The sequence below is a fragment of the Chionomys nivalis genome, chromosome 9, assembly GCF_950005125.1.
Source record: "Chionomys nivalis chromosome 9, mChiNiv1.1, whole genome shotgun sequence".
NCBI classification, from domain to species: Eukaryota; Metazoa; Chordata; class Mammalia; order Rodentia; family Cricetidae; genus Chionomys; species Chionomys nivalis.
The window spans coordinates 54284653-54311550 of record NC_080094.1 but is presented as its reverse complement, the minus strand read 5'-3'; the positions used below and the strand labels follow the sequence as shown (position 1 = coordinate 54311550).

At 40.5% G+C, this 26898-nt stretch overlaps 2 protein-coding genes across 3 annotated transcripts in view; one reads left to right on the top strand and one right to left on the bottom strand.

Annotated features, from left to right (window-relative positions):
- Window positions 1–21239, bottom strand: part of Tmem87a (transmembrane protein 87A) — a 53517-nt gene extending 32278 nt beyond the window's left edge. The window contains exons 1-6 of one of the 2 annotated variants that reach the window (XM_057780341.1): window positions 20962–21239; window positions 19688–19748; window positions 14825–14910; window positions 9397–9513; window positions 7183–7236; window positions 7057–7101 (exon numbers count right to left, since the gene is read on the bottom strand). In XM_057780341.1, the coding sequence (XP_057636324.1) occupies window positions 7057–7101; window positions 7183–7236; window positions 9397–9513; window positions 14825–14910; window positions 19688–19748; window positions 20962–21117 (519 nt within the window). In that variant the 5' untranslated portion in view covers window positions 21118–21239. The remainder of the gene's footprint in view (window positions 1–7056; window positions 7102–7182; window positions 7237–9396; window positions 9514–14824; window positions 14911–19687; window positions 19749–20961) is intronic. The other variant, XM_057780342.1, reaches the window with a different exon arrangement.
- Window positions 21240–21278: 39 nt separating this feature from the next.
- The window catches only part of Ganc (glucosidase alpha, neutral C), a 57992-nt gene continuing 52372 nt past the window's right edge, over window positions 21279–26898 (top strand). The window contains exons 1-3 of the mRNA XM_057780340.1: window positions 21279–22141; window positions 23545–23607; window positions 26337–26445. Of these exons, the coding sequence (XP_057636323.1) occupies window positions 22113–22141; window positions 23545–23607; window positions 26337–26445 (201 nt within the window). The 5' untranslated portion in view covers window positions 21279–22112. The remainder of the gene's footprint in view (window positions 22142–23544; window positions 23608–26336; window positions 26446–26898) is intronic.

Genomic DNA, 26898 nt, shown 5'->3' with positions numbered 1-26898 from the left:
AAGCCTGTGAGCACATGGCAAAGTAGGCAAGATCATGAATTGACAAAACACAGTCCTCTGCATTCTTGCCATACAAAGGTCTACATTTAACATTTTTACAAAAAAAAAACACAATTAAAAATCATTGAGTTTAATTTTTAACTCATGCTAGGATAATTATATTTTATATATCTATTATGAAATTAATTTAAAATAAAGATTACATCACAAAAACATTCTTGATGTCAATACAGAAAAAAGTTCATATGTATGAGTATAAACACACACTATCTCTCCTGAACCAAATTCCCTTTTCCAAGCTAACAGAATCTATGTTGACATGGTCTCTCTCACATTTAAATAAAAACTTTCACCTTAACTTACTCTAGTGGGTGGGGAGGCAGTGATTTTTGCCTCTTTAAATTACTGCCTCTTTAGTCCGCATAATTAATAGTCCTTGATGCTAAGAGATAGTAACCCTTGATTTCCTCACTCAGGTGTCTCTACAAACAAGATTAAAATGTAAAGATAAGGGAGATGTGAAGGTGCAGAGGACCATGGAGTTGGCCTGGTCTAGCTGCCTTAAGAGGTATGCGTTGGCTGGTTGTTGGTGGTGCATGTCTTTAATCCCTGCACTCAGAAGGCAGAGACAGATGGATCTCTGTGAGTTTGAGGCCAGTCTGGTCTACAGAGCAGGCTTCAAAGCTACAGAGAAACCCTGTCTTGAACTGCAACCTTCCCACCCCAGCAAAAAAGAGGTATGCATCATGGATTTTTCAAGTTAGAATCTGTGGCTCCTGGGGCACCATATGCCTTTCAGTTCCTGAGAAACCGGACACCCCCTCAGGCAGTGAAGCATCCAGACCACCTGTGTATCTCTGCATTCCATTCCCTAGAAGCCAGTGGAGCATAAATAAGTTTGACAGAAATAGTCTTATGAGTCTTAGACATTAATCTTGTGTACCCTGTATAACTTGCAAACATCATTGTATCCTGGCAATGTATTCTTCCTGGCAACCACCATTACATTCTGTTTCTGATAAAGGTATAAAAAAAGTCTGATTGCTGCAATAAACCTGTCTCAGCTTTAGTCTTGCTGAGACCTCTCCAACCTGACCTGATTATTTAAATTCCACAAATCATATCAGGAGACCCTAGCTCAATAAGTAAGCACTGGCGCTTACCATGGAGAAAAACCATTGGTCTCCTCTTCAACTGTGAAAGGAGGTACCACTATTTAGACCTGCAGCTGGCTACTGTGGTCTTAAAAGGAAAAGGTTTTACCCAGAGATTTCCAGGTAAGCATTACTGACCTAATGAAACCCCACAGATTTTACACACTGATACAATGTGGAATCATGCTTACCCCAGTGGAATCATGTTTACCTCTGTGGAATCAAGCTTTCCCTCTAGTAATCAAAAGGTCCTGCAACCCAAGGAAACTTAGAATGCAATAGATTCCATGACACAATTCCAAGTCCAAGAAAGCAGATACATCTTTCAACTCCACATTCACTAGCAATTTCAGTAACAACTGTAAGTCATGCTGAAGCCATACTTGGATCTCTGCCGGTCTCTCTCCTCAAGAAGGATACTGGGAAATGTATAACTTGAAAGTCATAAGCGTCCTATGTTCTATTACTCACAATTACTGAACCTTTCCTGAACTTAGTCATTAACCAATTAGTGTAATAAACTGCTCTATTAATTTCTTACATCTTAAAATTACCTCTTATAAATTTCAAAATATTCTGATTAATTTTCATAGTCTAGGACTTGACAAGTGTAGTATCTTTAGCTTTCAGTTACAGATTTTTAATCTTGCAAAAGAAGCATCTATATTCCACACACTCTGTAACATTTGCTACATGTTTAGTCTTAACAAACCTATCAGATAAGCAGTTATTAACTATTGTTTGTTTTTATTAATTGAAGTAAATTTCACATGTCATAATTTTAAACATGTTACTGAGAATAACATAATTCAGTGGAATGTGACACCAGAACTTTTTTTGAGACAAGGTCTCTCAGGCTGATCTTTAACCTGTGCTCAAGTAATAATTATGTTGCTTCAGATTCCTAAGTAGCTGGGACTGTACACACTTGCCACAATACCAGCTCTACAATGTTGCCAACCTCTCAAAAAAGTAGACCCTTATTCAATAGGCAATAATACTCCATCTCTCCCTCCCCCACCACCACGTGGAACAACTCACCTACTTTCTGCTTTCACAGAGTTTCCTGTTGTGGGCATTTCTAATCAATGGGATGAATTAAACAGTGTCTGTCTTTTAACATCTGGCTGGTCTCACAGTTTTCAAAGTTATCTATGTTATAGCACGTATTAGTACTTCATTTTTGTCAATCAATCACATTAAAACTTACAGGCATAACACCTTGTTTGTTCACTCCTACTCAGAATCTTGTGAGCAAGCCTAGAAATTCATGCTACACGGATCTACTTAATGGATGCAGAGGTCTTCAAGACTGTTCATTTGCTTTCACTCTTCGCTCTCTCTAGACCTCTCAACAGGGAACTCCACTGATCACTCTGGAAGCATTCTTCTTCTGCCTGCTCCAACAGTGACAGACTCTCCTCACCTTTTCACTGTAGTCAATGCTCTTTTCAGCTTCTTGGCTTCCATTCTGTTGTTCTGTTCAGAGTGCCATCATGTTTCCCAAGCTGGCCTCAAATGTAACGGACCCATCCTGTTTCGAGCCTCCCAAGGGCTGGTTTACAGCACTTACAGCCATAAGTTACTATATGTGTCTCAGTTTTGCGATTCCTACTTCTTTTTAGAACTTGTATCTGCTTCTTCCTGGTTTCCTTTGTATTTTGTTCATTCTTTCCTTTCATTCTTTTGAGCACATTTTAAAAGTTCAAAGTCTTTCCTTCATCTAATGTGTAAATGTCTTCAAAAGCTTTCTAAAAATTCCATTTAAACTTGCCATTTTCTTTCTTGGCACCGCTCACAGTTGTTTATTGAAAACAGAACTTTGAGGATGAAAGAAGATCCTGGCCCTTCACTGATGGTGGGAGGTTGGAGGAGGTGGGTGTTCTGAAGTGGCTTTCTGAAATATTTTTGTAAATTCTATATACTTTGTCCTGTGTGGCTACCAGTGCCTGCGTTTGTTTATATGCCTGCCTGACTCCTTCCTTTCATTGTTTTCAGTTCTGGAGGCTGAATCTAGGACCTCACAGATGCCGGGTGAGCATTCTACCACTGAGCTACAGCCACCGCCAAGTCTGTGTTTCTGTAGCTGAGTAGCTGGCTACTATTTTAACAAGATTTCCTAAAACATCAGGAGCTAAATAAAAAGGTAAAGAGAAAAGGTCCAGTCCTAGTCCTTTCAGATTGGAGCAAGTCTTCACTTCACTGTAACCAGCGGGCACAAAAGCTAGTTACAGTCTCCTCACAGCACATGTTCTGCTCTAGCACACAAGCGCTTTGCAAAGCTCGTTTCCTCCCACTACCCCTTTAGCCTTGTTCTTTCCAGGTTTTGTGGTCTTATCTTTTCTTTGCCCACTATCCCTATGATGCTGCAACCCAGAACTTTTGACCCTAAATATACTTGGCAAACTCAACCAGGACACCACTCAGCCTCAGGAATGCCGAGTCAGACAGCATACAGGCAAGTCCTTAACCAGATTCACTAGTGACCTGTCAGTCCAGACAAAAATCACAGTCACGATTCTTGAGTAAATTCTAGACTTATATTTTTGGCACCAACAAACTTATCAAGGACTGGAAGTTAACATTATCCTGCCTGATCTTGTGAGCAAGGGTGATTCGAAACACCATAGCATTCTATCATTGTAATGAACCAGCTTCTTTCTTCAGTATGGCTCAACAGTGAATAGCCTGCTTCAGACGCCTGGTGGCCTCATTTTGATCCCCAGAGCCCATATAAAAGTGGAGGAGAGACCTAGCTTCACAGAGCTGTCCTCTGACTTTCAGTTGTGCACCATGACATACACACCTCCCCCTATAACAGACCACAAACGATGCATGTCATAGTCTAAACACAGACGCTCCGAGAAAGAGATACTATATGGATAATTCTGTCTCTAACACATTATATCTTCAGTCAAGTAATAAACCATAAGGATTATTATAAAACCAAACACGCCTTTACCATACAATAATCAAGTATGCTCCTTTTCATCCACCTAAATAAAATGAAGATCTATATCCACACAAAACCCCATACAAATGTTTATAATTAGAACTTAAAAGCAAGATGTCCTTCAATAGGTGAATGAATACCAAACAGTAATACACCCAAACAATGAAAAAGAAATGAGTTATCTAACCACCAGAAAATATAAAAGAACTTCAAATGTGTATTTTATGGAGAAGCCAATCAGAAAAAGCTATGTAGTGATCTGACTACAATCAGATGATATCTAGAAAATGCTTATAAGCAGTAAAAAAAAAAAAAAAAAAAAAATCAGTGATTGTCAGGGTTTAGGAAGGATGGAGAGATGAAAGGCAGAGAATAGAGATTTTAGAGCCGAAGCTACTCTGAATAATCTTATTAGATTATAGCATCATGGTGGGAATGCCATTGTACATTGTAAAACCAACAGGATACACAACATAAGCAGGGAATATTATATAGACCAGGCTGCCCTGGAACTCTAGAGACCTGCCTGCCTCTGAATGTTGGGATTAAGGTGTATATCAGCATGCACTGTCCTATTAATTTTTTCAAGTTATGATCAACTGTATGGCAGCCATAAGAAATGGCAAAACAGGTTTAGAGGTCCCTAATAAGATTATCTGCTTGAGATGACTGGCAGTTTACTAAACCCCTCTAATCTAAGGGGTTCTTTCTGACCTGACTCAGAACTACTCAGCTGCCAACACACTCAAGAGCAGTCACTAACAGCCACAGCCTGGTGGGACACGAACAGCTACGCGCATCAAGAAGCCGAACAAAACCTTAAAGGAAAAATTTGCAGAATTGGGTCTTTGTGTGGACTCTGAACTCTCAACCATTCCTGGAAATCCAGACAGCACACACATGTACAGGGCTATTCACAGGCCCAGGAGAGAGCTGAGAAGGCCCCCACCACTCAACCCGGGCAGTCTCAGTGCTTGAAGCAGGCAGGAAGAAGGGTTAAGGAAAAATTGTTAAACTGGGAAAAGAAGTCACACACAGAATCATGTACTATAAGATTCCATCATACAAAATGCCTCAAAGAGACAAACCCCGGGAGATGGAAGTTTAGTGCTGAGAACAGAGAAACTCAGGGAAGGGTGAAGTGGAACTGACAGTGGGTACAGTTTCAGAGCCAAGAATTCTAAAGCCAGCAGCTGGGGGTTGTGTGACTTTTCAAGACACTAAAGCCCACCAAATGTCACACTTTGAAGGACGAATGTGTGATATGTAGAATGTCTTAATAAAACTGTCACAAAACTAGAAACATAAGCCAGGAATGCGGCCCAGGCCTTGTAACGCCAGCACTTAGGAGGCTTGCTTGGGCTATATAGTCAGTCAGATTTTGTGAAGTAAAGAAACCAAAAATAAATAAAAACCTAAAATAAAAATTAAAACTTTAATAGTTCTGTGAAAAACATGATCTAAAATGGTTACCTATATATTTTCTCTATACTTTAAACTGGAAATGTTTTTAAGGAAATTAGTTATATATTTCTTTTTTGAAAAATCTTATGTGTCTGTGGCCAAGTGTGTCAGTTACCAGTAGAGGCCAGCAGAGGTGAGAAAGGAGTAACTGGGGCTAGAGTTACAGGTGGTTGTGAGCCAGCTCATCCAGGTACTGGGAACTGAAAATAACTTAGGGCCTCTGGAGGGCAGTGTCGCTCTTAATTACAGAGTAATCTCTTCCGGCCCCAGGCAATAGTTATAGACGAGCCTCACACAACTGTAATATAAAAAGCGTAACTAGACTTTGGTTTTACTTCAATTTTCTAAAGTTTCTTCCAATTAATTTCTGACTGAATTTAAATTTCTTTGAAATAGTTTCTTCTTGTTTACAAATATTTATTGGCAGAGGGGAAGGATTCCCAAAGTGATACAGGTTATGTTGTTTAAAAAAAGGAAAAAGAAAATCTCAGGCGGGAGAGACGGCCCTGCAGCAACTGCAGCACTCGGGAGAGTGAGACCTGTACCTCGTCTGGGCAAAACAGTAGAGCTGAGCCTGGAGGTGTGGGTGCAGGTGAGCTGGCCTGAGACTGTGGTAGCAGGAGAAATGGCCCCACTCCTTGCTGCCTGCTGCAGTGTTAGCTTGGGCAGTGCTGGAGAGCTCGCCCTGGGTGGCAATGAGGGATCTAACCCACCTACCTTCCAGGCCCAGAACTAGGGCTCTAAGTTGTCCCACCCCAACATCTGCCTCATCTATGAACTGCTGGAGCATGTAAAAGGTCTCCATGACACAACGCAACAACAGGATATCCAAGAGGAGGCTCAGTGAGGGCCCAGTACTGAGGGTGTAGAAGCCAGAGGCCTTGAAGAGACCAATGGCTCATTGCAGTGAACACTTACAGGTAAAGATGTGTGGACTAAAGGGTACACTGTGAACCACTGTGTCATACTACAGCTTCCATGTCCTTTTTTTTTTGTTTGTTTGCTTGTTTGTTTTTGGGGGGGGTATTTATTTGTTTGTTTTCCAAGAAAGGATTTCTCTGTGAAGCACTCCTGTGTCCTGGAACTCACTCTGTAGACCAGGCTGGCCTCAAACTCAGAGACCCACCTGCCTCTGCCTCCCAACTGCTGTGATTAAAGGTGTGTACCACCACCGCTTGGCTTTTGTTGGTTTTTACTTTATTTATTTTATTGTGGGGGGAGTTGCAAGGGTAGAAAGTGAATAGGAAAGAATAGATAGATAACAGGATCACGATGCAGGATGTGAAGTTCAGAGAATAAATGCAAAAAAATTCTAGAAAATACAAAGAATAAAAACCATTCATAGTATAATCTAGAAACGACCATTACCACCATTTTGGTGTGCAGTTTCTGGTCTTGACTTCCATCTTAAATGTTACAACACAAAAAGAAAACTATTTGAACATCAAACATACATGCTAATGTCCCAAATGCCCAAATACTTACAGTTTTGTCCCCTGTAAAGGTAAGATTTGTTCCATTCTCCTTAGCCTCCAATTAAAAAAAAGAAGACAGAAAATTACTTCACAGTTTTTACATTGTTCTCAGAAATATGTAAGGAAAAATAATTACCTCCTGTTTTTCTCCTAAAAGAGGGAGTCGATGCATAAGATCCCCAGAAAAGCTCTATAAAAAAAATAAATATTTTTTTAGTAAAAGTTCAAAATACCTAAAGATGGTTCATGAAAAACATATAATACAGTAACAACAGACAACAAAACTTGCAATTAATTACAAACAAGAAAACCCTGCTAAGCATAACATGACCCTAACTGGTCCTAGTCTTTCCCCACGGAAGGTAACCCAGCATGCCAAAGCCTTAGACAGAAGCCACAGAAGTGTGGAGCAGAGAAGGTCAGCAGAGTCCCTCTCATTCAAATCAACAAAACGAAGCTTAAAATCATCAGTAGTTGAGGTATTTTCCTTCCTCAGTAATTGAATTGTACAATTCAATGTTTACAATAGACTGGAAGACAGTGTACCCTATGATTCTGGAAGACGACAGCAGACCTGAGAGTAACAGGATGCAGCAAGTAGCGTTTTACAATCAAATAACGAACCCTTCCAGTTGAAGGAATAAATTTAAAGAACAAAAGATAATAAATTACTCAATGTCACAGTTTCTTCTGTTTGCCATCAATTTTGAACCATTTTTAAACTTCTCTTTTCCTACTTACTCCATAAAGTCTAAACTAAGACAAAATTCACAATTTAATTATCAATTACTTCATTCATTTATCTGTTATTAAATTACAATCTTCTACCTATTACTTTAGTGACTAACAGAAAACCTACCTCTGCTGAACTATATGCTACTGTACAGCAGTTTGCTAAACATATCTAAGCAAATGCAACAAAGACAGAGTGAAGCCGCTGTTAACAGTAACAAGAACTACCTGACAGTGGTGGAGCAAGCCTTTAAGCCCAGCACTCGGGAGGTAGAGGCATGCGGTTCTCTGTGAGGGCAGCCTGGTCTACAGAATGAGCTCCAGGACAGCAAGAGCTACACAGAGAAAAACCTGCCTCGAAAACAGAACACACACCAACAACAAAACCCCAATAACAATAACTTTTCAATACCTCTAAAGCTTTTCTACACACTTTAAAAATTTCCATCCAAATACTGTGTTAGCTCCTGTTTCTAAAGGACAAAAAATGAATTTCAGGCCTGGGCAATAGCTCAGTGGGAAAAGTGTTTGATGCTCAAGCATGAGGACCCCAGTTTGGAGATTCAGCAACTACAAAAAAAGCCAAGCATGGTGACGTAGTATGTAACCCCAGGATGGGGGAAGCACAGATAAGTAGATCCCAGGGGTTTACTTGCCACCCCATCTACCTAAAATAGCAAGTGCTAGGTACAATGAGCAATACTGTCTCAAAAAATACAGTAAAATTATATGAAATAAGGTAGAAGTAAATGAAGACAGCCTGATGTCAATCTCTGGCCTCTACATGCACATGTATGAACAAGCGCACCAACATACACAGTATAGGCTTATATAGACACACACATGAATTTCACAAACTTTAAAAAAAAATAGAATTTAAATAAAAATAGCATTCATGAGATTACATATTTATGTAAGCATTAATAAATGTAGAATAATATTATGATTTACCTCTCTATATATTATTCACTCTTCTTTACACAAAAGAGTAAAATTCAATCATAAAGTAGCAATGCCCTTTAAGATATATAATAAAATCTAAAACCTCTGATTATCTGAAGACATATCAACTAAATAAGAGAATTAAAATTTGTTTTGCTAAATGACCATTAACAGAGGAGTAGATAAATAAAATGTGCTATGTACATATAACAGAATTTAGCCCTAAAAGGGGATCAAGTTTGGGTACATGCTATAACACAGAAGATCCTAGAAAACACAAAGTCCACAACAAAAAGATCAAAAACTCAAATGCTCTATGAAGTATCCAGGATTGTCACATTCATAGGGACGAAGCAGAGTAGTAGATAATGAGGAGCAGGAGGAGATGACTGACTCCTGAGTGAGTACCGAGTGCAGGTTAGCAGGACAACAGTGACAAGGGACAGTAATAACTGCACAGCATGAATGAACTCGAAGCTACCCAATCCAGCATTAAGAAATACAGCAACGTAACTTTGACGAGAATCTGCTGATAACACAGATCACAGTGATCTTCTTAACAGGATTAAGATCTCTTCTAGAGGAACAATCTACCATATAAACAATGGCCATAGGAGAAATTCAGACATTACTTTTTCACCTCGTCTATTTTCTTCCAACCACTGTGAGAGGTTACCTGGGCTTTATAGAGTTCACTACAATTCTGAAATAATTTTGACGACGTTTGGTATCTCCCAGATAAGCCTTTTTTGTCCTTGAGATTTTTTTCCAAATATGTGTCTACTTCAGTTGCCTAGAAAAACAAGGAAGATAGAAAGTTTTAGCTCACCTGTTGCAAATCAGGTTAGAAGACAACAAAGAATCAAACTGTAGTACAAATAAAACTGCCACTTTAAAAACCAATTGGAGAGGCCTGGGGACATGGCTCAGTGCATAAAGTTCTTGTCTTAAAAGCATAAAACCAGCCGGGCGGTGGTGGCGCACGCCTTTAATCCCAGCACTCGGGAGGCAGAGGCAGGCGGATCTCTGGGAGTTCGAGGCCAGCCTGGTCTACAAGAGCTAGTTCCGGGACAGGCACCAAAGCTACAGAGAAACCCTGTCTCGAAAAACTAAAAAAAAAAAACTAAAAAAAAAAAAAGGAAAAGCACAAAACCAAACCGTGACGCAGAGCTTCAGAACCTATATAAAACAAGCTGGGTGTGGAGGGCAGTCCTTGCAACCCTAGTGTATGAGAGGTGGAGACAGGCAGGGTCCTGGGGCTCACTGGTTGGCTAGCCAGTCTAGCCTGCTTGGTGAGATCCAGGCCAATGACAGACCTTGTTTTGAAAACACAAGGTGGAGGGCATCTGAACAACACCTGAAGCTGTCTTTTAGCCTGCACACATAAGCCTGGATATGCACAGGCACAGAAGTGCACATACACATACATTCTCTCCCTCTCGCTCTTTCTCATGAAAGATTACATGATGGCTTGCAAGATGGCTCAGAAGGGAATGTGTGACAACCTGAGCTCAATCCCTAGAATCCACAGTGGAAGGAGAGCCAACTCCTAAAAGCTTCCTTCTAACCTCCTCCACAGTGTGCTGGGACACACACACACATACACACACACGTGCGCAAGCACACACTTTAAAGACTATATAAGAGTACTTAAGAATCTAAAATTAGGATGTCCCTGCATCTGGCAGTGAAGGGCAAGAAACAAATTCAGGTCAAGATAATGAGAAAATGCAATTTCCCCATATTTGCCTCGTCTTATAAAAGAACAGATGGTGTCCAGCTCCCTATCACAGGAAACCATAAGCACAGTCTGCTCTTCAGTGTTGCTTTCTGCAGTTCTAAAAACATTAGCATATGTCCCTTTTCAAAATAAATATCATGCCTGGGGGACTGGAGAGTTGGCTCGTGGTTAAAAATGACTTGTGGTTCTTGCAGAAGAGCCAGGTTCAATTCCTAGCACCCACATGAAGCACACGATGGTCTGTAACTCCAGTCCCAGGGGATCTGACACTCTCTCTGACCCCTCAGACACCAGGCATGCACGTGGTGTACATACATGTAGGTAAAACATTCATATACATAAAACAGTAAACCAAATAAATAAAAAAAATATTTTTACAAATCACGCCTAGAGAAGGTTGGTGCCATGTCCTTGCTGACTAAAGGACCTGACAACAAAAACGACAGTAACGGTAAGAGGAGACTAGTTAGATGGCTCAGCAGTTAGACTGACAGTAACGGTAAGAGGAGACTAGTTAGATGGCTCAGCAGTTAGACTGACAGTAACGGTAAGAGGAGACTAGTTAGATGGCTCAGCAGTTAGACTGACAGTAACGGTAAGAGGAGACTAGTTAGATGGCTCAGCAGTTAGACTGATAGTAACGGTAAGAGGAGACTAGTTAGATGGCTCAGCAGTTAGACTGACAGTAACGGTAAGAGGAGACTAGTTAGATGGCTCAGCAGTTAGACTGACAGTAACGGTAAGAGGAGACTAGTTAGATGGCTCAGCAGTTAGACTGATAGTAACGGTAAGAGGAGACTAGTTAGATGGCTCAGCAGTTAGACTGACAGTAACGGTAAGAGGAGACTAGTTAGATGGCTCAGCAGTTAGACTTTTGCCACCACACATATGGCCTGGGTTCAAGCCCCAGAGCCTATGTGGTAGAGGTAGAGAACTGATGCTCACAGGTTGTCCTCTGACACACAATATTTTAAAAGAAGAATCTAAAATTAAACTCTACAGTACAGAATTCTGGGGCAAGTATATTTGCTGTTATTCCAGAAAACCCACATCTGGTTCCCAGGACACATAGCAAGTGGCTCACAGCAGCCTCTAAGTCTAGCTCCAGAAGTATGACACTCTCCCCTGGCATACACACATGCGTAAGCACACACACAAATAAATAAACAAATCTTTAAAATAAGGTACAGAATTATAGTCCCTGACTCACAAAAAGGTAATTCTCTAACAATTCTGGGAAGACTAGTAAATTTTCAGATAGAAACGTTTTTTTAACCTCACGGTTATTTGATCAAATTAACAAAATCTATAAAAAGATAATTTATGCTCATAAGCTTAGGATGTAAAGCTGTTGTTGCCAATCATAACCCATTTCTGATAGTCATAAAAAATTACTATGTTACCGTCTCCATACTTTAAAAACAATTATGTGTACATGTGTATGTGTGTGTATGGTTTTGTACACATGATACCCCGGGAAGCCTTGGATCCTCTGAAGCTGGGGTCATAGGCAGCTAGACTGTGAGCTCGGTGGATGCTGGAAACGAACTCAGGGCCTCTGTAAGAGCAGTGCATACTATATTCTTGACTGTGGAGCCATCTCTCCAGCCCTTCTCCAGACTTTTATCTTGTAGCAATCCAAAATAACTATTTGTATGTCTTGTGAAGACAAGATATACGTATATGTATGTGTATATATGTGTATTTATGTACGTATTTATGTGTGTGCGTGCGTGCATGTGTGTGTGTGTGTGTATGGTGAAATATCTGTAACCATGTGTAGATCTGGAAGCGCCATGGAAGCTAGGGTTTTAGATTTCCTGGAGTTAGAGTTATGGTGGTTTTGAGTACTATGACTGGGTGCCGAAAACAAAATTCAAGTCCTTTACAAGAGCAATATAGATCAATATAAGCTCTTAACACTGAGATTCATGCCAATGCTATATAACGAACATGGTCAAACTCAAATGCTCCTATAAAACTTCAATATGGAAGCTGGGGATGGAACTTAGTTGGCAGGGTTTACCTAGCATGAATGAAGCCCTGGGTTATATCCCCAGCAGACATAAAATCAGGCAGAGCAGAGCTCAGCAGTTAAAAGAGTACTGGCTGATCTTCCGAAGGACCCAGATTCAATGCCCAAAACCCACATGCAAGCTCACAGCTGTCTGAAACTTTAGTTCCAGAGGATCTGGTGCCCTCTTCTGGCCTTCAAGAGTACTGCACACATGAGGTACACAATGGCAAAACACCCATACATATAAACTAAAAATAAAATCTTTAAAAGTACAACAAACACATGCATTTATATTATAAAAAGTTCATTACTAGGATTTCTTTTTTTTTATTACAAAAGACACTTTACTGCTAGGGAATGGAACAGAAAGATACAGCTTCATGTGCAGGAAATTTCAGTAGCTCTGTGGACAAGAATTACAGGGAGGGAAGCACCTCCCCAACGGTTGGTCCTATAATCACTGCAGATTTTTAAAAACACTTATTCAATTCATTAATAGGATTTTATTTCTGCATTACAATTAACCTTTAGGAAACACCAATAAAACGCTGTGGCATAAAACAAAGGATATTCCAACTACACAAAAAGGTCATTAAAATACCACACTTTTCTAACCATGTATCTTTATAAATTCAGATTTTTTTCAATATTTCAAGCAATTTATTTCAGGACTAAGTAAAGAACAAAGCACAAAAATCTAGCTGTCTGAAGAGTGGGAGGAATGAGAATATGAACAAGGAGGTCAAGACCATGATGAGTTCACCCACTGAAACAGTCTACCTGAGCTAATGGGAGCTGACCAACTCCAGCTGGACTGGGAAGGAACAAGCATAGGTCCTAACTCAACCCTCTGATTGTGGTTGACAGTTGCGTGGCTGGGGCAGGCTGAAAGACCACTGGACTGGCAGTGGCACCAGGATTTATCTCTACAGTATGTTCTGGCATTTTGGGAACACATTCTCTTTGGATGGATACCTTGCTCAGTCTAGATGGAGTAGGGAGGGCCTTGGACCTTCCCCAAAGCAATGTGCCTTATCCTCTCTGAGGATTGGATGGGGGTGAGGTGAGGTGGGAGGGTGTGTGGAGGGAATGGAAGGAGGGGAGAGAGTGGGAACTTGGATTGGTGTGTGTAATGAAGGGAAGTAGTTTGTTTTCTTTTCTTTTTTGTTTTTTAATAAATAAAGATGGAAGAAAAAAAATCTGTCTTCTGTCATTCCAGATTTTAGTTAAAGACATCTAACAAGATCACAAAACAATACTACTCTTTTTTTGTTTGTTTGTTTTTTTTGTTTTTTCGAGACAGGGTTTCTCTGTGGTTTTGGAGCCTGTCCTGGAACTAGCTCTTATAGACCAGGCTGGTCTCGAACTCAGAGATCTGCCTGCCTCTGCCTCCCGAGTGCTGGGATTAAAGGCGTGTGCCACCATCGCCAGGCAACAATACTACTCTTCTGGAATTTTTTTTTTTTTTTTGAGACAAGATCTTAAGAGTTTGTTATTGCTACTTTAAAATAATAAATATCTTAATATTTTGTTTTATCTTCTTTTTAAAAGTTATTTTATTATTTTATGTGTATGGGTGTTTTTGCCGCATGTATATCTGTGTACCAAGTGTGGACACCAGAAGAGGGAGTCAGATACCCTGGAAGTGAAATTACAGATAGTTGTAAATTGGCATGTGGGTACTGGGAACTGAACTCAGGTCCTCTTAATCACTGAGCCATCTCTCTAGGCCTTGTTTTAATTTTTAAAAGAGGAAACCACAGAAACAAAAGCCTTGTAGAGGACCAAAAATTTGTTCAGCAAGTAAAGGAATCTGCTGCCAAGCCTGGCAACCTGCGTTCAACCCCTAGAGCCTACACAGTGGAAGTAGAAAACTGAACCCGTCAAGTTATCCTCTGACATCCACACTCATGCCGTGGCTCATGTGCGCAAATACACTAACAGTAAACATGAGGGTTTAAAAAAATTGAAAAACAAAGGCTTTTTGAGTCCACAATTTTTCTGTTTGTTGTTTGGTTGGTTTTAGTTCTTTGAGACAGGGTTTTTCTGTGTAGCCCTGGCTGTCCTGGAATTCACTATGGTTGAAACGTGGAGACCTGTCAGCCTCTGCCTCCCAAGTGTGGGGGTTAGAGGCGGGCACCACCAGACCCAGCCAGTTTTTAGATATGAATTCTGAGACAGGAAGCCTGAGAACTGCTGACACAGTCTGCAGACTGGGCTGACTGCGCCATAGTTTCAGCTCCGCTGTTCCATAACTACATACCACTCTTTCTTCCGCAAAGTTAAGAGGTTGGGGTCAGATGATCATTAAGTACCAGGGAAAGTCTGTATTTTCAGAGTCTTTACCTTGAAGCTATAGATCTCATTGTAGCAATCAGCACTTTTCAGAAACCAGGTTATATTCAAAGACAGATCACAAGGCTCTCCATCAACTATGAAAGAAGAAATAATTGTAAATACAAGAGAACTCCAAAAGAAGCATTCCCCAGCATATCTCTATTAACCTATGGCCTATTTATTTTTCACCCTAAACTGAGAAGCTCAATATCCCTTCTTTAAACATAAGGAAATCAAGTCATACAAGCAAAAAAGTGTTTGTTCCTTTCTTTCTTGGCGTTTGTTTTGAGGCAGGATCTCATTGTGCAGCCCAAGCTGGCCTCAAATTCACTTCCATCCCTCCATCTCAGCCTCCCAAGTGTTGAGATTACAGGAATGAGCTAACGTGCTCTGATGCCCAAGTAGCCTTTAGATAGTATCACTGCTCCTTCAGAAACGGTGGCTAAGCAGATTTTCTTTCTTTAACTCTTTTGGAAATTTAGGTCTATTTGTATGTCCCAAACCTCTGATCTATATTGAGAAAAACCTAGGCATGATAAGGCAAACCTAATCTAAAACTAGACTTCTATTATTCAAGTATTTACCAAGCAGAACACACATATACAAGGGTTGAATAGTTAGGTTAAGAAAAGAATGGAGAAAAGCAAATGATCAAAGATCTTTTTAAAAAAAGGTCACAATCTTACTGGAGAAATACAATATAACAGTATCAGGGATAGCATAGTATTCATGATTGTTAAATGGTGTTTTAAAGAGATCCCCACTGAGAGAATACTCATGGCTTGGGCCTTGAAAGTCAGCAAGAATGCATAAAAGGGGCTGGAGAAATGACTCAGCATTTAGAACTGAGGTTCAGTTTCTAGCACCCACATGGTAGGTAGCTCATGGCCGTCTGCCACTCCAGTTCCAGGGATCTGTTATGATGCCCTGTCTAGACTTGTTGATTCCACCAGCCTGGCTCCAGGTTCAAGAGACCCTGTCTCAAAGAAAACAGTGGAGACCAACAGCTACAGCACGACACTTGGCATCCTTCTCTGACCTGCACAGGCTCACCTGTACCTGAACATATACACACCATCGTACATAAACACATGACAAAACCCCACACAGTGTGGAACACAATTATTCTAAAGAACCCAAGTGTCAGTCTGAAGATGTAAGAAGGTAAACCCAACTGTCCTGAGAGGCGGGACAAGATACTACAGACTCCTCTGTGCAAACAAACCAAAAATAAACATGATGGCAGTGGCTTCTGCTTGCTGCCTGTAATTCTAGCACTTGGCAGGTGTGAGCAGGAGGATCAGGAATTCAGGGCCCACTTCAGCTCCATGAGACTATCTCGAAAAAAGCAAACAAAAAACAAAACACACACACAAAAGAATAAAAATAAAAAACAAATACGACTGTATTTAAGAAATTTACTTTTGCCAGGCGGTGGTGGCACACGCCTTTAATCCCAGCACTTGGGAGGCAGAGGCAGGTGGATCTCTGTGAGTTTGAGACCAGCCTGGTCTACAAGAGCTAGTTCCAGGACAGGCTCCAAAACCACAGAGAAACCCTGTCTTGAAAAACAAACAAACAAAAAAAAAAAACAAAAAGAAATTTACTTTTGTTCACAACAAAAGAAACATCTAATTAAAACTTCCTCTTTGATTTCTGCTGAGGAAGAAAAAATACTAAAGATTCCTTACATTTTGTAAGCGTAACATGAATAAGTATGACTACACTTAGGAAATCTACTTTTTCTTCTCAGATTTATTCACTTTATGTGTATGTTCTACTCACATCTATGACTGCATATCATATGCATCCTGGAACTAGAATTATGAACAGTTGTGAACTACCTACCACCTGGGGTACTGGGAACTGAACCTAGGTCTTCTGCAAGAACAAGTGCTCTAAACCACTGACCTATCGCTCCAGCCCCAGGAATTTACTTTCATTTAGAGCAAAAGATGCAATCAGGAGGTTATAACCTACATCTTGAATACTAACACTTAGGAGGCAGAGGCAATCAGATATCGATGAGTTCCAGGCCAGCCTGGTCTACATAGTAAGCTCCAGGACAGCCAAGGCTACCTAGAAAGACCCTGTCTCAAAAAGCAAACAGTAATTAATTAATTAAATGTTTAAGATGACAAAAACAAAAGCAACAAAATTAAAAGATTCTTAGCTTTGTTTTAAATTGTTTTCTCAACCAACTTTTAATTTTTTTCCTTTTTGTGTATGTTCATTTTGCCTGTTTTGTTTGTGTACCATTTATGAGCCTAATGCCCAGGAAGGTCAGAAGAGGGTGTCAGACGCCTGGAACTGGAGTTACAAATGATTGTGAACTGGTACGTTGGTGCTGGAATCAAACCTGGGTCCTCTGGAAGAGCAGCTAATGCCATCTTTCCAGCCCCTGAACTAATTTTTTAATGACTAACACGTTTTTGCAGAGCTCTATTAGGATATGCAAAAATCTGATCAGCTGATAATTTAAAGAAGAGAGATAAAGATAATCAGTTGGCTACTAACAGGAAGACACAGAAAGATAGGGAATATTAGTTTGAAGTCAGAAAACAAGTACAGCAAGATGGGTTAGGGAGTCTGTCTAAAGAGCCGAGCTCTAGCCCCAGGACACATGTGGTGGAAGGAGACAAGTGACTCTAGCCAGCTGCCCTCTATCTCCACACATACACTATGGAATGCCTGCATTCACAAATAAGGTAAGTAAATAATGTCATTTTTAAGTCCTAAAGAAAGATTTGCTGGCAATTTTGTTGCAAACATAAAAGTAAGTTAAGTGTTAAAGGACAGGTACAATGTTTAGAACTCTAAATGACAAGCCCTGACACAAAGAACATTGTCCCACCTGAGCTACGGAAGCCACACCATAAAATCAGAGATGCTAAATATGAGAAACTATAGAATAACAAATAATAAAAAACAAAATTTAAGGAACCTCGAATCTTCCACAAAACAACAAAATGTAGACATTTTTAATATGCAGATTGTTAAACCTGGTAAAATGCAACAGGTCAAGAACAAACTAGAAGACTACATAACAGGAGCACAGAACAAACCATCAAACTACATCCTTCCACTTCTCACAGCGATGAGTAAACAAGTAAACCAACCTCACAAAACAAGAGTCAATTGGTTCTAATCAAATTTAAGTCGTTAAGAGACGTTTTCAAGGCTGCAGCACTGTCCTAGTGTTGTTTCTTTGTAGATGTAAAATCCTGACAAGAGCCAACTCAGAGGAGAAAGGGTTTGTTTCAGTCCATTACAGGCATCGGGAACTTGAGGCAGCTACTCACAGCACATCCACATTCGAAAGCAAAGAGGAATCAATGCATGCATGTTCAACTCAAGATTTCTCTACTCCTACACAATTCAGGACCCAAACCCAGGGAATGATCCTGCCTACATTTATGTTGGAAAATAAGACAATCCCCCAACAGACATGGCTCTGACCAACCTGATCCAGACAACCCCTCATTGAGATTCTTTTCCCGAGTTATTCTGAGTTGTGCTAAGCTGGCAACTAAAACTATCCATCACAAGTCTGTCACAGAGATTTTACCTGCTCTTTTCACTCCCACTAAAGTATAAGCTCAATGAGAGAATTTTTCTGCCACTTCTCTAGTATCCAAGCGTACTCAGCTCACAGTAGTTATTTTACAACTACAAAAAGAATAAAATCACTCAACTATGACTTTATTGCATTTCCAGGGAGAAAGGTATGTCCAAAACACACATGAAACAAGGCATGGTAGCTCATGCCTATAATCCTAATACTTAAGAAACTGAGCCCTAAGACTGGCCTTGGGCTACCTAGTGAGACCGTTTCAAATAAACAAGCAAAATAGATATTACAGTGATGATATAGAGTATTTATCCCTATCTCAAAAACAGAGCAACCCATGAACATTTAATTCCAAAAATAACATTTCAAAACTAAAAGGGAAGTTTTAGTGCACATGGGACATTTAGCTCCAGATCCTGCAGTCATCTCACTAGACAAACTGGTTTTCTTCCACACAATCCCAACTTCCTTAATATCCCTGAACTCACTGTTCCTGGAAGCTTAAACACTCCCTTGGCAAACAGAAGATCTACTGAGTATCTGAGCCAGCAGTCTGACAAACCTCGGCCATGTTTTCAGTGAACAGCTAACAAGCACACAAGAGTAAAACCAGTGATACGTCTGACTCAGAACAGATTTAAAAATGATGCAACCAACAAAATTAAATATAATACAGCTGTGATGTAATTAAATATATACATAATTTTCATACATAAACATACATATATACATTCTGTATAACATTATAGTCAACATACGAATTCAATAGATTATACATTCAGTATGTAATATAATACAAATACGTAATATAAGCTACAAATAATCGTGTATTTATACATAACATAGTAAACTGAAAAACAATAAAACAAAAATTTATACAAGTATTCTGAATGTCATTTATATTATGAATTCAGTTATACTAAATGTTTGATCTAAACAGTGTCAAGCTATTAAATTTATGGACTTAAAATGTTTTAAGGCACTAGGGAGATGGCATTGTTGGGAAAATGTTTGCTTTCCACACAAGTATCAGGACCAGATTGGCTGACCAGCAAGCTCCAAGTTAAGAGAGAGACCTTGTCTAAAAAAAATAGGGTAGACAGGAAGTGAGGAAGACACAAGTAACTGAGCTCTGGCCTTCACATGCATATACACACGTATTCATACATGTATTATGTTCATTCATTCATACATGTGTGTATGTTCATTCATTCATTCATATGCACGTGTGCGCACACGCACAAGCAGACTAAGGTAGAAAATAAGCTCAAAAAAAAAAACAATGCAATTTAAAAACTCACATTTCAATAAGATGGTAGTATTTCTAAAAAGAATCTTTCCAAAACTAAAATAATTTTTCCCCTGCAAAGATAAAGAAAAGATAATTAGCATCAAGGCATTTTGATTTTCAAGACAGACTATGAATACCTAAATTTATAAAATATTCAAATTAATTTTCTTAATCAAAAGGACAAGACCACCTTTTCTTTTAGTGAAGGTCAATCACATTCAAACTGTTGGCTCTCGCCTCTCAGGGTAGTCCTGATTTCCTACCCACAGGTCATAAAGCAGGGACTATCAATGGGAAGCTGCAACAAATCTCAACTTAACTTGAAAGCATCATCGTAGGGTAGAAGGAGCGTGAGCGCCAAGGCCTGCACTCCTGAGATGGACAGTTCCTTTTCTTCACTCACTAACCATTCCTAACGACCACCAACCACAGCTTCCAAATAACCTTTGAATAGTTTCCTTTTAAATTTAAAAGGACTCAACTACTAATTATTTCAGTAACACACAATTATAATTCAAAATCCAAAACCTTTGCCAAAATGAGTAAAAGCTGCAAAATTTGCAAAGTAAATGTACAACGAACAGGACAAAAGCAAAACAAAAAAAGTCAACAAAACAGTTAATGGTTTTTAAAGCAGTTCTTGCCCATAATCTGGGTTTTGTGGTTCAAAATACTACTCTGACTCAAATGAGGTCTTAAAACTGGAAAGGGAATAGGTCAACCTATCAGTTAACAATCCAAACGAAAGACTATCCTTACCACATTACATTTTAGAGTTGTTCCATTCTGGCAGTTCTCAAGTTAAAACGCATTAAAAAAAAAAATCCCTATGTCCCCTAATGACAAAAATACTTCGAAGTTTAAACCCAATCAAGCCATCTCATCCGTAGAAATATTTTTACAACAAAATTAAAATTAAGACACTAGAGTTAAAAATAAGGACTCCTATTTATTTGTTCCTTTCATCTAAGCCTAGGTAACTGGATTTTGTGACATTTTAGCTGAAAGAGAAACCATGGACCTGGGCATCAAGTTTCTCTGAAGTTCGGCGCTCAAAGTTCTGACTTTCCCCGTGAGAAGCCGCTTGGCTCCGACACTCCTCTCAGCTAGAGCAAACAGCGCAGCTCTCGGCTCAGGCAGGAGAGACCCCGCCGGCTCACTCTGCTGGGTATCCCACCCTCTTTGGAAACCGACTTTCCTGAAACCATCCTGGACCCCTTGGGCCACCGTAGCCCCACCTCTCATTCGCCCCCCTCCAGGCTCAGTGGCGACTCCAACACTCACCGACGGCATCGGAATGTGCCATTTTGATCTATCCGCGGCAAACACGGGTGCTGGTCCTGCACCAAAAAACGACAGTGGGAACGGCTGCGCCCCCAAAAGAAGAAAGACGACAGGAGACACCTGAAGCCACGCAGCTACCGCCATCTTCATAGCCATGAAGCGACTACCCAAAGCATTGAGCCTCCTTCCGGCTGACTAGACCCGCCTTCTTCCGGCTTGTCTCACCCTCTTCCGGCTCTGCTCTGTGGGCGGGATTATCCGGGTCCTTGAAACTGCGGCTCTTCCCTCCGAACGTCAGAGCGCGCCAGAAACTTTATGTCTACTGCGCAGGCGTTTTCTTGTCTCAACCCGAGCGACGCCTAAGGCTAACTATCGAAGAGTTTGAGGTCCGATACTTCCCTCTGTTCTTCTGCCATTAAAGGAACTTAGTGCGTCGGTCAAGTCTCTGGTCCTCCCGCTTCTTCCCGCACCTCATCCTTTCCAAATCAAGGTCAGGCGCCGGTCAGAAGTCTGTAGAAGCGCGCGCTCTGGATGCATGATTGACATCCAGCAGTGAGTTCTTCGGCTGTGGAGCTGTGGAAGCAGAGCCTGGAACTTGGCAGGGCTGGAATAGAAGCGGTTCATGAGCTTCAAAGTCCCCTTTAACCACGAAAGACTGTAGGTCAGCTGCAGCAGTTTGCCCGGCGACATCAGCGTCCAGCAGTGATCCAAACGGCGCTCCCCACTCAAAGCTAAAAGTGGAGAGAGACCGGGGCAGCTCTCGGTTTCACAGGGTGACAGTCACTGAGACAGACCCTGGGGCTGTCTCGGTACTTCCTGTTTCTCACGCTATAGACCTTAACCTTTAGGGCTCTCTGCGTGCACGCCTCCTCCGCCAATAAAAGCAAAGTTCCTCGGCCACTCTCAACCAATATTTACCAAGTATCTCCCAGTAGACGCTCTGGTTTGCGCCTGAGAAAAATTCCCGGAGAAAAAGTCAAGATTTGTCCCCCACCCCTTAAACTCCTGGAGAGGACTCTTATTTCCCATAAATTTGACTGTGATGAAGTACGGGTCATAATTTAGCAAGTCTGCTTTGTTAACTTATTTTAAAAGATCGTCAGAGGCTGTGGCTTGAGAGTTAAGAGTCAGGCAGAGTTAACAGGGAAGCTATGGAAGCAACTGAGAAAGAGAAAATCAGGTAAAGGCCAATTGCTCCCGCAGGAACTTACTCCAAAACAACCTTTTAGCTTTGAAAGCTTCACTTAACGTTTTAATGGCACTTCCTTGAATGCTTGATATTCGCTTTGTGCTTCTTTCCTGCTTCTGCTGGAGAGTTGAGTAATGTTAATAGCTAACCTCTCAGTACTTCCAGGAGGGTTAGGTAACTTTAACAGTGAATAGGTTGCCTTCCAAACTCTAAGATGTGACTTTTAAGCCCGCTTCATTCCGCCTTTAGGTGGTTCCATCTCTTCCTGTGCCACTCCACAGCTCCTTCAAAACTGGAAACCAAAGTCTGCAAGGCCTCCTAATGCTTGCACACTTGATGAAGATAAGCAGTGCCAAAAGACCGAGTTTAATGAAGGGTTTCATTTTTACCACGATAAAAAACTTTCTTGACATGGCTAAGTGTTTCTGCCTATCCAGGTCTGTTTTCATAGTTCAGCTTCCTTCAAATTTATGGACATGCTAACTGCAGTTGCAGGAAGACACACCTCTTTACCAAATCCAGCACTCCCCCTCCGCCTGGTAGCTTATAGTTGTTTTAACTAACTGAAATACAGATATATTCAAGTAGTAGTGTACTTCTTTTTACATTCTATTCCAGATGCAATACTTCTGGAAACTTGGTTTGAAAGGGTATTAATCTCTCTAGTGTTGGAATCCTCTGGGAAGTTTTGCCTTCTATGTTTGTTCCTATTCTGATGCTAGCAGCTGGCAAATACCTTTCTGAGAGGATTTGGAGCCTTATCTGTGGTTACCTGTTAGACTTTAGCAGAACATTTAGGCAGTCTATGGCTTCTTCAGGTCTAACCTCTCAGGAAGTAAATGCCCTGAAAATACATTGCCCTGAAAATAGGTGAGGAGGCTGTTTGGCTGTTTTGAATTTAGATTTCAGATTTTAGTGTTGTGGTTATTATTTATTTATTTATTTATTTTGGTTTTTCGAGACAGGGTTTCTCTGTGGTTTTGGAGCCTGTCCTGGAACTAGCTCTTGTAGACCAGGCTGGTCTCGAACTCACAGAGATCCGCCTGCCTCTGCCTCCCGAGTGCTGGGATTAAAGGCGTGCGCCACCACCGCCCGGCTGTGGTTATTATTTTTAAAGCTCATAATTAGCAGTGCCCTTTTCCCATGGCTTTCAGACGAAGCCCATAAAGATGCTCTGGTTCAGTTGGTAGTTTTACAAAAGGATATTGTTCTGTAGCATATATCCTGTTGCCCCGTGTGAAGTCTTAAGTGACAGCAGTGATGGAGTTTTGCAATGCAGACTAAATTCCAAAAGTTTTATTTTGCACACATTTATACTATAATTAGGAAAGGTACAAACAATGAGCTCACAGATGTTATATAAAATGTATCTCTTAAAATGTCTTCTTCTTTAGTGTTGAAGATGAAGCTGTGGATAAAACCATTTTCAAAGACTGTAGCAAGATTGCTTTCTACAGGTAAGTAAATAGACCACCCAGAAAACATTTCTGTCAGTATTTCTAAATTAATTCCACTAAACTTTTGAGAACTGGGGGCAGGTGGAGGGGGGGTAAGAAGATGATCTTTAGGAAAACTAATGAATCATTTTATATACTTACTATTAAATAATTTAAATTGTATTTTTTTGGTCTTAATTTCTCTATGTAGCCCTGGTTATCCTGGAACTTGGTCTGTAGACCAGGCTGGCCTCCCAAGTGCTGGAATTAAAGGTGTATACCACTACCACCCAGCCTGTATTTTATTTTGAAAGCTAAAATATTCTTAAAATGTGCACTTTCAAAGATAATACACTGACCTGGCTTGAAAATCATATACGGTACATATTGAAAGTATTACTCCTGCCTCTACTTCTCCATCATCTTGTCCCTTCAAGTCAGCATATTTATTAATTTCTTATCTATTCCTCCAGTATTTTTCACAAATACATATATTCTTATATCACCTCTTTCCTTACACCTACAAATAGATTTCTATATGCATTGTTGTGTGCCCCCCCCCCCCCGCCTTATATATTTAGTCAGGAGAGCTCCCCTTCAATACATGGGCGTTTCCCACTACTTTGTGCTCATGATATCCCACTGGGTAGATACTCTATAATATATTTTGTTCTAGACCTACTTGCTAGAGCCTCAGGTTGTGGCTTCTTTTTAATCTTTTGCTCTGAGAGCGTTAGCATATGCAGAGTTGTGTATGTTATTCTCTATACCTGGAAGTGATTTGTGGGGTAGATTTGTAGGAGTGGAGCTGGAGGTGTGACTCCATATCCTGTGCAAGGCTCTAGAGCTGACCCTCAGCACTAAGGAAAACAAAACAGCAAAAACAAATGAACAAACAACTATAAAAAGTAGGATTTCTAGGAATTTGGTAACTGGATCAAAGAGTAAATACACTAGAAATGTGTTAACTATTGATATATTTCCCTCTGTGGGGATCTTTTATACTTACTTTAATATTTTTGAGGATATTAGCCTAGAAAAAAGTGCCTTTAAAATCATCTTTTAAAACGTCTAGTTTGGGGCTGGGCGGTGGTGGCGCACGCCTTTAATCCCAGCACTCGGGAGGCAGAGGCAGGCGGATCTTTGTGAGTTCGAGACCAGCCTGGTCTACAGAGCTAGTTCCAGGACAGGCTCCAAAACCACAGAGAAACCCTGTCTCGAAAAAAAAAAAAAAAAAAAAAAAAAGTCTAGTTTGGTGGGATCCATGGATTAGTTAGTTCAAGAGCCTGATTTTTATCTATTTTTATATGGTTTTGAACCTGAAATCATGTACATTAATTTTTTGTTTGTTTGATTTGTTTTTGTTTGTTTATTATTTAAGACATCATCTCACTCTATAGATCTGACTGGCATTGGACTGACAACAGACTGCCTGCTTCTGCCTTCTGAACTGAGATTAAAAGTGCTATGCCCCATGCCTAGCAAAAATTGTTTCATGTATTTTTAAGTCTCTATTTCAGCCATTCTCTGTTCTAGGGGGAAGAAAAGATGTCGTTTTAACTCAAAACAGTTATTTTAGAGGAAGGTACACAATGAATGCCCAATCACCTGTTAAACCAATAGCCCACACTGAATTCCCACAAGAATCTATGAGTTACTACTAAAGTCCCATTTCATGAAAAGGAGGAGAAAATTTGAGCTCATAAAAGTTATCTTTCAAGTTTTGGATGGGGAAATGGCTTAGTAGGTGAAGTACTTGCAACAAGACCTAAGTTTAATCCCTAGAACATATTATAAAACTACCAGTCATGAGCACTTGCAATCCCAGCCCTGGGTAGGCAGAGCCAAACAAGTCTCTAGGCCCTCCTGGGCAGCCAGCCTAGCCTGCTCGCCTAACCCCATGCTAGTAAAAGACACTGACTTAAAAATAAAAAGAAGAACAGTCTCTAAGGAATGATACCTGAGGTTGTTTCCTGGCCCCCACTCACATGTTCATATACCTATATAGGCACATGCACCTGTACATGTACACACACATAACACATATGAAAGAAAGGAAATATGTAATATGCCCTACTTTCTCAATAAACAAGACAAGATGCCATTCTTGAGCAGTATTATGTTGAAATTAATGTTATTTTAGTGATAATTTTACTAGAACACTAGTAATATATTCTTGGTACTTTATAAGAGTATCAGTACTGTCTATGCCAGTCACTTACTCTGATAGTCAATTTTACTGACATTGACATGATGATATAGTCAATTAGATACAGACAAGTAGCAAGCAGTTCTTAAATAGTTGTATCCTTGCTTTTTATTGCTGTGATTAAAGACCATGATCAAGCCTGGCGGTGGTGGTGCACGCCTTTAATCCAAGCACTTGGGAGGCAGAGGCAGGCAGACCTCTGTGAGTTCGAGGCCAGCCTGGTCTACAAGAGAAGTCAGGACAGGAACTCAGTGCAGGAACCTGAAGGCAAGACCTGAAGCAGAGACCATGGAGGAGTGCTTCTTACTGATTATTCCCCCGCCCCCCGCTTTCTCAGCTGCCTTTCTTAAACCACCTGCAGCATCACCCATGGGGGGCTGGACCCTCCCACATCCATAAATTAATCAAGAAAAAGCTTCCACATACTTTCCTACAGCCCAGTCTGTTGGAGGCATCTACTCATTTAAGGTTCCCCCTTTCCAAATGACTCTAGTTTGTGTCAAGCTGACAAACTAACCAAAACAATACTCTATATCTGTAGACGGCAGAAACAGCAGCTCTCCAAGAACCCCACCTACCAGGCGTTGTTAGATGCAGTCACAACAGAACCAGACAGGACCAGGTTCCAAATCGTCAGTGAAGCAACTAAGGTGAGGTGGAAGGACAATTTACTTTTGTGTTTATTGGGATTGAATTATATTCATTTCTTTTTGTTTTTGTTTTTCAAGACCGGGTTTTTAATGTATCCCTGGCTGTCCTAGAACTCACTCTGTAGATCAGGCTGGCCTTGAACTCACAGAGATCTACCTGCCTCTGCCTCCCAAGTGCTGGGATTAAAGGTACGTGCCACCACCACCAGGCAAATTATTTCTATGATAGCTATCTATGCCTTAGTAGCTTTGTTAGAGAAGAAATATTACACACAGACACACACACATACACACAGACACAGACACACACACACACACACACTGATCCTATATTAATTCTCTTTGAGGGAGGGCTGCATGTGGCCCAGTTGACCTCCAGCTTTTTACTTGACTGAGGCTCCTCTAACTCTTTACCTCCTTCCTCTGTCTCCCAAGTGCCACAGTTACATGCTT